General features: G+C 40.1%; 1 protein-coding gene across 1 annotated transcript; it reads left to right on the forward strand.

Moving 5' to 3' along the window:
• The first annotated feature begins 12912 nt into the window (after nt 1–12912).
• Nucleotides 12913–13259, forward strand: LOC103303288 (small nuclear ribonucleoprotein Sm D2-like). Its single transcript, XM_054715622.1, is given in 2 exon segments — nt 12913–13015; nt 13018–13259. Coding segments are annotated over 2 exon segments (345 nt in total).
• Nucleotides 13260–13663: the final 404 nt, after the last annotated feature.

Below are 13663 nucleotides of genomic sequence, written 5' to 3' on the forward strand. Positions count from 1 at the left end.
TTTTATAATATAATGTGATATCTAATATTTTTATTCCTCCAACATTGTTCTTCTTTCTAAAGATTTCTGAGGCTTTTGGGGGTCTTTTTTGGTTCCACATAAATTTTTGTAGTGTTTGTTCTAGATCTGTGAAATATGCTGTTGGTATTTTAATAGGGATTGCATTGAATCTACAGATTGCTTTGGGTAGTATGGACATATTGATGTTGATTCTACCAATCCATGTACATTCTTACACTTGTTTATATCTTTCTTTATCACCTTTATCAATGTACTGTAATATTCCAAGTAAAGGTCTTTTACATCCTTGGTTAAGTTTATTACTAAGTATGGTAATTTTTTTGTTGCAATGGTAAATGAGGCTTTTTATTGTTTCTCATTCTGAGAGATCAATATTGATATATAAAAATGTCGATTTCTGTATATTGCTACAATACTACATTAATTTATTAAATCTAGTAGTGTTTTTGTTGAGTCTGTAGGGTTCTCTATGTAGGATATTTTGTCACCTGCAAATAATGAGTTTTACATCCATATTTCCAAATTTTCTTCTTCTCTGATCACTGTGACTAGGACTTCCAGTACTATGTTGAATAAGAGTGGTAAAAGTGGGCATGTCTGTCTTTTTCCTGTTGTTAGGGGAAATGGTTTAAGTTTTTGCCCATTGAGTATGATGTTGGCTGTAGGTTTGCAATATATGGCCTTAATTATGTTGAGATATGATCTCTCTATTCCCACTTTGCTGAGAGTTTTTATCAAAAAAGAGTGTTAGATTTTGTTAAATTCTTTTTCTGTGTCAATTAATATGATCATGTGATTTTTATCTTCCAAATGATTTTTTAAAATATATTTCTTTATTGATTTCAGAGAGGAAGGGAGAATAAGAGAGAGATAGAAACATCAATGATGAGAGAGAATCATTGATCAGCTGCCTCCTGCACGCCCCCTAATGGAGATCGAGCCTGCAACTCAGGCATGTGTCCTTGGCTGGAATTGAACCTTCAGTCCGCAGGCTAATGCTCTATCCACTGAGCCAAGCTGGCTAGGGCCCAAATTCTTTATTTCACTTATAGTATTTATTGATTTGCGAATATTGTACCAGCCTTGCATTCCCAGAATAAATCCCACTTGGTCATGGTGTATGATATTTTTAAAGTATTGCTGGATGTGATTTGCTAATATTTTGTTGAGGATTTTAACATTTATGTTCATTCAACTGAATGTAATTTGTATTACAAATAGTTACAAATAGTCGTACATATGTCTCCTTTTCCCCTCATTGAGTTGAATGAGTTGAATGAACCCTTATTGGAGATAACATAATGAATTTATGTTCATTAAACCCTTATTGGAGATAACATTGGCAAATTGTCCCATTTGTTTTATTTTTTTCCTTAGTTCAGGGATATTGGCCTATAATTTTCTTTGTTATAATGGCATTATCAGGTTTTGGAATTAGGGTCTCTTCAAAAGAACTTGGAAGTCTTTATTTCTTTCCTATTGTAATTTTTAGAATAGTTTGAGGAGGATAGTTGTTTCTTTTTTTTTCTTTTTCTTTTGTTTAAAGTATTACAAATAGTTACAAATAGTTGTACATATGTCTCCTTTTCCCCTCATTGACCTCCCCTGGGTCTCCCCTACCCCCTGGCACATGCCTTCACCCCCGCCACCCAGTGTCTGTGTCCATTGGTTATCCTTGTATGCATGCATGCAAGTCCTTCGGTTGATCTCTTAGCAACCCCTCCCCGCCCTCCCCCTCGAACCCTCTCTTGCCTTCCAGCTATAGTTTGACAGTCTGTGCTATGCTTCTTTGTCTCTGTATCTATTTTTGTTCATCAGTTTATGATGTTCATTATATTCAACAAATGAGTGAGATCATGTGATATTTATCTTTCTCTGACTGGCTTATTTCACTTAGCATAATACTCTCCAGTTCCATCCATGCTGTTGTGAATGGTAAAAATTCCTTCCTTTTATACAGGAGCACTAGAGGCCCGTTGCACGATATTCGTGCAAGAATAGGCCTTCCTTCCCCTGGCTTCACTCCCAGCCACCCAAGAGCTGGCAAGTCCTTGCTTCTGTCTGGAGCACCGCTCCTGTAGCTCCCTCTGCCACCCTCCTTCCCCCTCATAACAGGCGTCCTGCCCCTCCCAACTGCTCTGCACCTGCATATGCAAATTAACCTGCCATCTTTGTTGGGTTAATTTGCATACTCACTCTGATTGGCTGTGGGTGTAGCAGAGGTACAGTCAATTTACATGTTTGTCTATTATTAGGTAAGATAGTATTCCATTGTGTAGATGTACCACAGTTTTCTAATCCACTCATCTACTGGTGGGAATTTAGGCTGTTTCCAAATCTTACCTATTGTAACTGGGGCTGCTATGAACATAGGGGTGCATATATTCTTTCTGATTGGTGTTTTTGTTTTCTTGGGACATATACCTAGAAGTGGTATTACTGGGTCAAATGGCAGTTCCATTTTTAATTTTTTGAGGAGACGCCATACTGTTCTCCACAGTGGCTGCACCAGTCTTCATTCCCACCAGCAGTGCACAAGGGTTCCTTTTTCTCCACATCCTCTCCAGCACTCATTGTCGATTTTTTGATGATAGCCATTCTGACAGGTGTGAGGTGGTACCTCATTGTTGCTTGATTTGTATCTCTAGGATGATTAGTGACTTTGAGCATGTTTTCATATCTCTCCTGTCCTTCTGTATGTCTTCTTTCAAAAAGTGTTTATTTAGGTCCTTCGCCCATTTTGTTGATTGGATTGTTTATCTTCCTTTGGCAAGTTGAATGAGTTCCTATAAATTTTGGAGATTAAACCCTTATTGGAGATAACATTGGCAAATATGTTCTCCCATGCAGTGGGATTTCTTGTTGTTTTGTTGATGGTTTCTTTTGCTATATAGACATTTTATTTTGATGTAGTCCCATTTGTTTTATTTTTTTCCTTAGTTTCTATTACCCTAGGGGTTGTGACAGTAAAGATATTGCTACAACTAATGTCTGCTATTTTGCTGCCTATGACTTCTTCTAAGATTTTTGTGGTTTCCCTTCTTACATTTAAGTCCTTTATCCATTTTGAGTTTATTTTTTGTGTATGGTGTAAGTTGGTGGTCTAGTTTCATTTTTTGCATGTTTCTGTCCAATTTTCCCAACATCATTTATTGAAGAGGCTGTCTTGACTCCATTGTATGCTCTTACCTCCTTTGTCAAATATTAATTGAGCATAATGGCTTGTGTTGATTTCTGGGTTTTCTGTTCTGTTCCACTGGTCTACCTGTCTGTTCTTGTGCTAGTACTAGGTAGATTTGAGAACAGTGGCTTTGCAGTATAACTTGATATCTGGTATTGTAATCCCTCCAACTTTTTTCTTCTTTCTCAGGATTGCTGCAGCTATTCGGAGTCTTTTTTATTCCAGATGAATTTTTGGAGTGTTTGTTCTAGGGCTTTGAAGTACGTCATTGGTATTTAATGGGGATTGCATTGAATTTATAGATTGCTTTGGGTAGTATGGACATTTTTTCCCCAATTTCTTTATTGATTAAGGTATTACATATGGGTCCTTATCGCCCCATTACCCCCACATCCCCCCCCACTCATGCCCTCACCCTCATGTTGTCTGTGTCCATTGGTTAAGCTTATATGCATGCACACAAGTCCTTTTGTTGATCTCTCCTCCTTACCCCCACCTGCCCCTACCTTCTCTCAGAGGTTTGACAGTCTGATCGATGCTTCTCTGTCTCTAGATCTTTGAAAAATGCTGTTGGTATTTTAATGGGGAGTGCATTGAATCTATAGATTGCTTTGGGTAGTATGGACATTTTGATGATGTTGATTCTACCAATCCATGAACACAGTATGTTCTTCCATCTGTTTATGTCTTCCTCTATCTCTTTTTTCGATGTCCTGTAGTTTTCCACGTATAGGTCTTTTACCTCTTTAGTTAAGTTTATTCCTAGGTATCTTAATTTTTTTTTGGTGCGATGGTAAATGGGATTGCTTTTATAGTGTCTTTCTGTAAGTTCATTATTGGTTTATAGAAATGCCATAGATTTTTTGGTATTAATTTTGTATCCTGCTACATTGCTGAATTCATTTATTAAGTCTAATAATTTTTTGATGGATTCTTTAGGGTTTTCTATGTAGAGTATCATGTCATCTGCGAATAAGGACAGTTTCACTTCTTTTTCAATTGGATGCCTTTTATTTCTTCTTATTATTATGGCTAGTATTTCCAGTACTATGTTGAACAGGAGTGGTGAGAGTGGGCATCCCTGTCTTGTTCCTGTTCTTAGGGGAAATGATTTTAGTTTATGCCCATTGAGTATGATGTTGGCTGTGGGTTTGTCATATATGGCTTTTATTATGTTGAGGTATGATCCTTCTGTTCCCACCTTGCTGAGAGTTTTTATCAAGAAAGGGTGTTGGATTTTGTCAAATAATTTTTCTGCGTCAATTGATATCACTATGTTATTTTTATCTCTCAATTTGTTTATGTGATGGATCACCTTTATTGATTTGTCTATATTGTACCATCCTTGCATTCCCTGGATAAATCCTACTTGGTCATGGTGTATGATCTTTCTGATGTACTGCTGGATCAGATTTGCTAGAATTTTGTTGAGGATATTGGCATCTATATTCATGAGGGATATTGGCCTTTAATTCTCATTCGTTGTGTTGTCTTTATCTAGTTTTGGTATTAGGGTGATGCTGGCATCATAGAAGGGGCTTGGAAGTGTTCCTTCCTCTTGAATTTTTTGGAATAGTCTGAGGAGGATAGATTTCAGTTCTTCCTTGAATGTTTGGTAAAACTCCCTTGTGAAGCCATCTGGACCAGGGCTTTTGTTTGCCGGAAGCTTTTTGATGACTGCTTCAATTTTTTCCATAGTTATCAGCCTATTGAGATTTTTAGAATCTTCCTGATTGAGTTTTGGAAGGTTTTATTTTTTCTAGGAATATGTCCATTTTATGCATGTTGTTCATTTTGTTGGAATATAGTTATCTTATATAATAAAGAGGTAATATGCAAATTGACCATCACTCCAACACACAAGATGGCCACCTCTATGTGGTCAAAGATGGCCGCTACCATGTGGACACAAGATGGCCGCCACAAGATGGCCAGCATGAGAAGGCAGTTGTGGGCGATCAGGCCAGCAGAGGAGGGTAGTTGGGGGGGACCAGGCCTGCAGGGGAGGGCAATAGGGGAGGGACCAAGCCTGCAGGGGAGGGCAGTTGTGGGGGACCAGGCCTGCAGGGGAGGGCAGTAGAGGGGGGACAAAGCCTGTAGGGGAGGGCAGTTGGTGGGGACCAGGCCTGCAGGGGAGGGAAGTTAGGTATGACCTGGCCAGCAGAGGAGGGAAGTTGTGGGTGACCAGGCCTTTAGGGGAGGGCATTTGGGGGTACCAGGCCTGCAGGGGAGGGCAGTTATAGGGGACCAGGCCTGCAGGGGAGGGTACTTGGGCATGACCAGGACAGCATGAGAGGGCAGTAAGGATTGACCAGTCCTCCAGAGGAAGGCAGTTGGGGGCAACCAGGCTAGCAAGGGAGGGCAGTTAGGGGTGACTGGGCCAGCAGGGGAGGGCAGTTGGGGCAATCGGGCTGGCAGGGGAGGGCAGTTAGGGGCAACCAGGCTGGCAAGGGCAGGAAGTTAGGGTTGACCAGGCAAGCAGGGGAGGGCAGTTATGGGCGACCAGGCTGGCAAGGGAGGACAGTTAGGCATGAACGGGCCAGCAGTGGAGGGCAGTTGGGGGCAACCAGGCCTGCAGGGGAGGGCAATTAGGAGTGACTAGGCCTGCAGGGGAGGGGAGTTGGGAGGGACAAGGCCTGTAGGGGAGGGTAGTTGGGAAGGACCAGGCCAGCAGGGGAGGGCAGTTGGGGACGATCAGGCCTGCAGGAGTGGACAGCTGGGGGGGACCCAGGTCTGCAGGGGAGGGCAGTTAGGGGCAATCAGGCCTGCAGAGGAAGGCTATTGTGGGGGGACCAGGCCTGCAGGGGAGGGCAGTAAGGAGTGACCAGGCCTGCAGGGGAGGGCCATTAGGGGCAACCAGGCATGCAGAGGAGGGAAGTTAGGGGCGACCAGGCTGGCAGGGGAGTGGTTAGGTGGTGATCAGGCTGGCAGGGGAGGGCAGTTGGGGGCGACCAGGGTGGCAGGGGAGGACAGTTAGGGGCAATCAGGCTGGAGGGGAGCAGTTAGGCGTTGATCAGGCTGGCAGGGGAGTGGTTAGGGGCAATCAGGCTGGCAGGCAGGCGAGCAGTTGGGAGCCAGCAGTCCTGGATTGTGAGAGGGATGTTTGACTGCCCTCAAGGGGTTCCAGATTGGAGAGAGTGCAGGCTGGGCTGAGGGACACACATCCCCGGGCCAAATTTGGTCACCAGGCCTCTAGTTCATAATATTTTTTTACAATGCTTTGTATTTTTGTGAGTTCAGTTGTTACTTCACCACTTTCATTTCTGATTTTGTTTATTTGGGTTATCTCTCTTTGTTTCTTGATGAGCCTTGCTAGAGGTTCTTCAATCTTGTTTTATCTTTTCAAAGAACCAGCTCTTGGTTTTTATCTTTTGCGTTATTCTTTTAGGCTCTGTCTTTTATTTCTGCTCTGATTTTTATTGTTTCCTTCCTTCTACTTACTCTGGGCTTTTTTGTTGTTTCTTTCTAATTTTTAAATTGTAGGTTTGATACCTTCTTAAAAGGGTTTTCTTGTTTGTTTTTTAGGTAGCCCTATAATACTATAAACTTCCCTTTCGGGGCTGCTTTCACTGTGTCCCATAGACTTTGAGTTGTTGTGTGTTCATTCCATTTGTCTCTGGAATGTCTTTTATTTCTTCTTTGATATCTTTGGTAACCCATTCATTGTTTAATCACATGTAATTTAGCTTCCATATGTTGAATGTTTTTAATTTTTTTTATTTTAGATGATTTCATGCCATTGTGATCTGAGAAGATGCTTGGTATGATTTCAATATTCTTGAACTTGTAGAGACTTAGTTTGTGTCCTAACATGTGGTCTGCCTTTGAAAATGTCCCATGTGCACTTGAGAACAATGTGTATTCTGTAGCTTTGGAGTGAAATATTATGAAAATATCAATTCCATCTGATCTAGCATGTCATTTTGGATCAATTTTTAGTTATCAATTTATTTGTCTAGAAGATCTATCCAGTGATGTCAGCAGGGTGGTAAAGTCCCCTACTATGATGGTATTTCTGTCAATCTCTCTCTTAAAATACTACATTCATACTTTTAAAAAACATATTAGGATGCCGCTGTATTAGATGCATATATGTTTACCTGAGTTATATCCTCTTGCTGGATCAATCCTTATAGTATTATGATTTGTCCCTCTTTGTCTTGTTATGGACTTTACTTTGAAGAATATTTTGTCAGATACAAGTATTGCCACCCCATCTTTCTTTTTTTTTTTCATTTTCAATTGCCTGTAAAAATATTTTTTCCATCCCTTCATTTTCAGTCTGTGTGAGTCTTTTGTTCTAAGGTAGGTCTCCTGTAGACAGCATATTTGTGGGTCATGTTTTGTTATCCATTTAGCTACACTTTGTCTTTTGATTGGAGCATTTAAGCCATTTACATTTAAGGTTATTATTGAAAGGTACTTATTTCTTTCCATTCTTATTCCTTATGCCTGTGTTCTTCTCTTTCTCTCTATTTATTCTTCTTACAACAGTCTTTTAGCATTTCTTGAAGTGTTGGTTTTGTGGAAACAAACTCTTTTAGGCCCTTTTTGTCTGCAAAGCTTTTTATTTCACCTTCAGTTTGGAATGATATCCTTGCTGGATAGAGTAGCCTTGGGTTCAGTTCCTTGGTTTTTATTACTTTGTATGCTTCATGCCATCCCCTTCTGGCCTTAAGTTTTCCTGTTGAGAAGTCAACTGACAGTTTAATAGGAGCTCCCTTGTAGATAAGTTTGTCTCTATCTTGCAGCCTTTAAAATTATTTCTTTGTCTTTAATATTTGCCATTTTAATTATTGTGGGCCTAGGTTTGGGTCTTTTAGGGTTCATTTTTATTGGATCTCTCTGTGTTTCTTAAACTTGAGTGACTTTTTTCTTTACCCGGTTAGGGAAATTTTCTACCATTATTTGTTCAAGCAGTTTCTCTACTCCTTTCTCAGATTCTGCTCCTTCTGGTACCCCTATAATGGAAATGTTACATTTCATGTTGTCACAAAACTATCTCAGATTCTCCTGCTTTTTTATTTAGCTTTTCCATTTACTGCTTTGAATGGGTGTGTTTTTTTTTTACTTTGTCTTCTAATTTGCTGTTTTGATACTCAGCTTCTTCTAGTCTACTGTTGAATCCTTCTAGGTTGTTCTTTATTTCAGTTACGTAATTCTTCATTTCCAATGGATTCTTATTTATTATTTCAAGCTCTCTTTTCATGTTGGTGTAGTTCTCATTAACCCTTTGCACTCGCTTGCTTTTTTCTCGATTCCTTTATTCTAATGCTAACTGTGTCGAGTCACACTCGACATCCGAGTGCAAAAGGTTAAATCCCTTATAATTCTCATTAAGGTGCTTGTAGTACTCCCTTATTGTTTGTTGTCCCATTTGTGGATGGAGTCTCCTTTCAGGCTGACTAACTAAGTGCCTTATGCCTAACCTTGTTATGTAACCTTATGCCTAACCTGTTGTGGAGGAGCTGGCCAAACAGAACAAAATACAACAACAAAACATGAAACAAAATAATAATGATAATAATAATAATAATAACAACAGACAAAATACCCCTACAGCACTGACAAAAGCAACCACCAGTGAAGAGAGAATTAGGAAAGAGAAAAGACAGCAAGAATGATAGAAAAGAGAAAGAGAAAAAAGTATAAGGAGAAAACAAAATAAACAAAGAAACAAAATCATAAACAAAAAACAACAAAAATGAGGTAGGAATATGTAGATGAATAGGTGAAGTAAAGAAAATTAAAATGAAGAATTAGGGGTATCGGGGAAGGAAAACAGTATAAAATAAAGGAGAAAGAAAGTAAAAAAAAAAAAAAATTGAAAAGAAAATAGAGGAGAAAGTAGATAAACCTAAATTAAGAAAAGGTAAAAAGATGAAAAATTAGGAGAAAAAGAAAAGAGCAAGAAAGGAGAAAAAATGAGTACTGAAAAAAAGAAAAAATACAAAGAAAATTGAAGGAGAAAATCAAATGCATGAATGAAACAACAGAGACTATAATAATAAAAATCACTAAAATGAATAGTAAAAAAGATACATTAAAAAAGCAAAAAATTAGAAGAAAACAAAAATTGGCAAAAAAAAAAAAAAAAAAAGGAGAAAGGAAAAAAAGGGAAGTGGTGTTCATTTCAGCGGACTTAGGACCCCATGAGAGCTCCCTTTGGATCCTATTGTTCTGTTCTGGATGCCAATTATGAGCTTTCTCTTAGATACTGAGGTGCTAACCACTGTCATGAACTATCCTTTGGCTTTCAGCAACCTTCTTTTTTTAAAAATTTTAAATATATTTTTATTGATTTCAGAGAGGAAGGGAAGGGGAGAGAGAGGTAGAAACATCAATGATGAGAGATAATCATTGATTGTCTGCCTCCTGCACACCCCAAACTGGGGATCGAGCCTGCAACCCAGGCTGGGAATCGAACTGTGACCTCTTGGTTCATAGGTCGATGCTCAACCACTGAGCCACACCAGCAACCTTCTTGATGCTCTAAGCAATCCACTGATACACCATTTCTGTCTATCTCCACAGTGCTTGGTTCCAAGCAGGAGAGGGTAATATGCACTCTAAAGCAGGATTGTTAGCAACATGGGCCCAGGGCTGTGTTAGCAAACTTCCCCTGGTTCCCTAGACTTTGATTCTGCCTACCTTTGCCTGCTAGCCACCTGTCAATCTTAATCACTCAAAAGTCTGTTTCTGAAAGGGCTTTAGGCAGGGGAGATTCTGTTTAGCTTAAAGGGAATATGGTGGGTGTATTTCTCTTTCCTGTAGCTACTCCCCTGTGAGTGACCCAAAATATTACTCTGCTCTTGGCTGGAAAACGGTTCTTGTATGGAGACCAGTGGGGTCAGCTGGAAACCTGAAGTTTTTAATCATCTCTCTTATGAAGGGAAAGTACCAGTCTGGTTTCTAGGATAGTGGGGTGGACATCTCCTTACCCATTCTACTCACTGATGCTCCTGAGACTGTTGAAACCTGTAGGCTTGGCCTCTGCTTTTTATCCTCTGATAAGGTCAAAATGCAGGGTATGGCATGCATGGCTCCTGAGGGTGGTAGAGACTGTATCAGGTTTTTTTGTTTGTTTTGTTTTTCTGTTTTTTGTGTTTTTTTCCTGCCCTGAGGCTACTGGAAATGGCTATCTCCTCTCAGGAAAAAAATGGCCATTTCAGTTTGGCGGCCTACAACCAAATACTCCTGGCTGCTGTCTTTCACCCAAGCCTCTCCTTAGGCACTCTGAGTCCATATCTCCCTCCTTGCACAAAAGGCTCAGGTGAGCAGCTTCAAATGAAAACTCCTGTGCTCTGAGTTTAAAACAAAATAAAACGGAAACTGTGGCTTTTTCTCTGACCAGCTCTAGTCTACTGGCTCCAATTCCACTGTGGCCAGCAGCCCTGCCACATTTCATGGCTGGATATTACATGAGCCCCTGGTCTTGTGTCTGATGCTCCAGGCTGTGGAGCCCAGCGTGGGTTCCGAGCCTCTATTTTTGGAGGGAACTGACCCTCCCATAGCTAGGAGATCCCTCCTCACTTGGCCTGCTATCCTGTCCTGCTGTTCCTGGAAGCTGGGTCAGCTCTCCTCACGACTTCACGCTTCCTAGCAGTCTCCAGGTGTTTTCTGTCCTTCTTTGATATAAGTCTCCTCCTCAGCTGGACCTCAGTTGGTAATTCCAGGTGAATAGTCTCCAATTTAGTTATATTTCCAGTCTGGTCCTGGGAGGAGGTGCATGACAGGTCTGCCTATTTGGCCGCCATTTTTCCCACTGTTTTCTTTGTTTGTACTTGCTTTTTGTTTTTTAACCAAGGAACAACTAAGTTACACTAAGCTACTCTGACTTACAGAGATCAAAGGAGCTAAAAGTGATAAAATAAAATCCAAAAGTAAAAACTTGTCCTGACCTTTTACTGGATGATGCTCCAACCAACTCTACCTCTCTGTTTATTATTGAGAAGTTGGGTAACACCAAACACGATGTTACATTTGCAGGATATAGAACTGGGTTTGATTTTCTAGTGTTTAACCTGTGATCCTTCTACCATATTAGTGTCTTCCTAATTTGATGTTTTTCTATGTGAAACAGCAAGGGTTTCATAAGTGAAAAAAAAATGTTTAGGGCAAGTTCTATTGACTTGGTTGAAAGAAATTTTGTTTTTGATAACTTAGTAAGTTTATATTCAGATATGACCTATAGACATGTTTTTAAACCTGAAAATCTGTTACTATACTTATAAATGGAAATACATGACATAATTTATATTAATTTGTTATTAAAATAGGAAAATAGTAGAATCTTATGAATATACTTTCAAATAGAGTGAAAAAACATAGAACCAGCAGTATGAGCCGTGTTCACTAGGAGAGTTAAATTTAGATTCTGATTCTTCAGAACTTGCCAAATGGGCTTGGCCACTGAATGTATGTCAAAAAGCCTTCCAATATGGGAGCATAGAGAGAGCTTCATAGTCATATTGCCCTAACACTAATTTCATAGATAACAATTAGTGCTACAAGATTTGTGACTTGCTCAAGATCACACAACCATTTTAGTGGTTTAGTGGCAAAGTTCATTGATCCAAGCTTCTGATGTTCACTCCGCTGTCTGCCATGTACTACAATCAAGGATCAACTACAATAAGACTGTGAACACAGCCCACACAGGGGTGTACATAGAGTGCCCTGCTCAGGTGACTGGGGAGGCTGAGCCACTGGGCCCTATAGGACATTTACAACACAAGGCCACAAGGCCACTCTACCAGTTCTACCAGAAAAACAAACACAAGTAACCAGCCAAAAATGCAGAGACAAAGTAACACCTCACAAATGAAAGCATAGAAGAAATCTCCAGAAAAATAACTAAATGAAATGGAATCAAGCAAAGTACTAGATACAGAGTTCAAAACAATGGTTATAAGATTTCACAAGGAACTTAATGAGAACTTCAAGGAACTTAGTAAGACTTTCAAGGATCTTAGTGAGAATTTCAAGAATCTTAGTGAGAACATTAAGACATGAAAAAGGACCAGTCAGAAATTAAGCATATACTAACTGAAATAAAGATCAATTCACAGGGAGTCAGCTATAGATTAGAGGATTCTGATAATCAAATCAATGATTTGCAATATGAGGAAGCCAAAACACCCAATCATGTACCTCAGTTGCGGGCACATTCCCAGTAGGGGCTGTGCAGGAGGCAGCTGATCGATGTTTCTCTCTCATCGATGTTTCTAGCTCTCTATCCCTCTCCCTTCTTCTCTGTAAAAAATCAATAAAATATATTTTAAAAAAGAAAAAGAAAAGAAAGGGGGAAAAATAAAATAAATTAATTAAACACCAATGAGCCCGAAAAGAGGGCAGGCAGGCATTTAGAACTGGTGTGTCCTTTCCTTGCTGCCACCTGTGCCATTCTACAACAAAATGGTTTAAATCAACCCGCTTTCTTTTTCTCTCCATAGTCCTGAACATCCAATCTATATGGTCCTGAATGACCTTGAACCACTAAGCAAGCATTTTACTCCAATGCCTCTCAGGGCTGGCGGCTAGCTTGGGCAACAGGCCACACCCACACCAATGGATGAGTGGATAAGTTTGTGCAGGCGCCCACAGAAGTGGGCTGTAGGAAGCAGAAGTCCTGTCTTTCTCACTCTTTCTCTTCAGAGGCTGATGCCATGTGGAGGACAGGAGTGTTCTGAGAGGCAACCATGGCCACCATGAGTCTTCTCAACAAGCCCAAGAGTGAGATGACCATGGAGGAGCTGCAGAAGTGGGAGGAGGAAGAGTTCAACACGAGCCCACTCTCCGTGCTTACATAGTCAGTAAGAACAACACCCTGGTGCTCATCAACTGTGGTAACAAGAGGCTCCTGGGCCATGTGAAGGCTTTTGACAGGCATTGCAACATGGAGAATGTGAAGCAGCTGTGGAATGAGGTCCCCAACAGAGTCAAGTGCAAGAAAAGGTCCAAGTCAGTCAACAAGAACAGCTACATCTCCAAGTTGTTCCTGAGCAGGGATTTGGTCATTGTGGTCCTACAGAACCCTCTCAGCTATGGCAAGTAGGGGCTAACTCCCTGCTGTGAAAACTCACTCCACCATTCTGCAAAGACCGGCCCTTTGATATGAGAACAATAAAATCCTGGATTTTTTTCCTAAAAATAAGTAAATAGAAATGAAACACCAATGGAAAATATAAGTGGAAAGATATCCTGTGTTTATGTATTAGAAAAATTAATATTGTTAAAATGTTCATACTACCTAAAGTGAACTACAGATTCAATGCAATACCTATTAAAATACCAATAACATTTTTTACAAGTATAAAAATCATCCTAAAATATGTATGGAGCTACAAAAGACCCCAAATAGCCAAGCAATTTTGAGGAAGAAAAAAAAAAAAGCTGGTACTGGTATAAAAACAGTAACATATACTCATGTTACAGAATAAAGAGTCCAGAATTAAACAT

Source organism: Eptesicus fuscus, chromosome 5 (assembly GCF_027574615.1).
Source record: "Eptesicus fuscus isolate TK198812 chromosome 5, DD_ASM_mEF_20220401, whole genome shotgun sequence".
NCBI classification, from domain to species: Eukaryota; Metazoa; Chordata; class Mammalia; order Chiroptera; family Vespertilionidae; genus Eptesicus; species Eptesicus fuscus.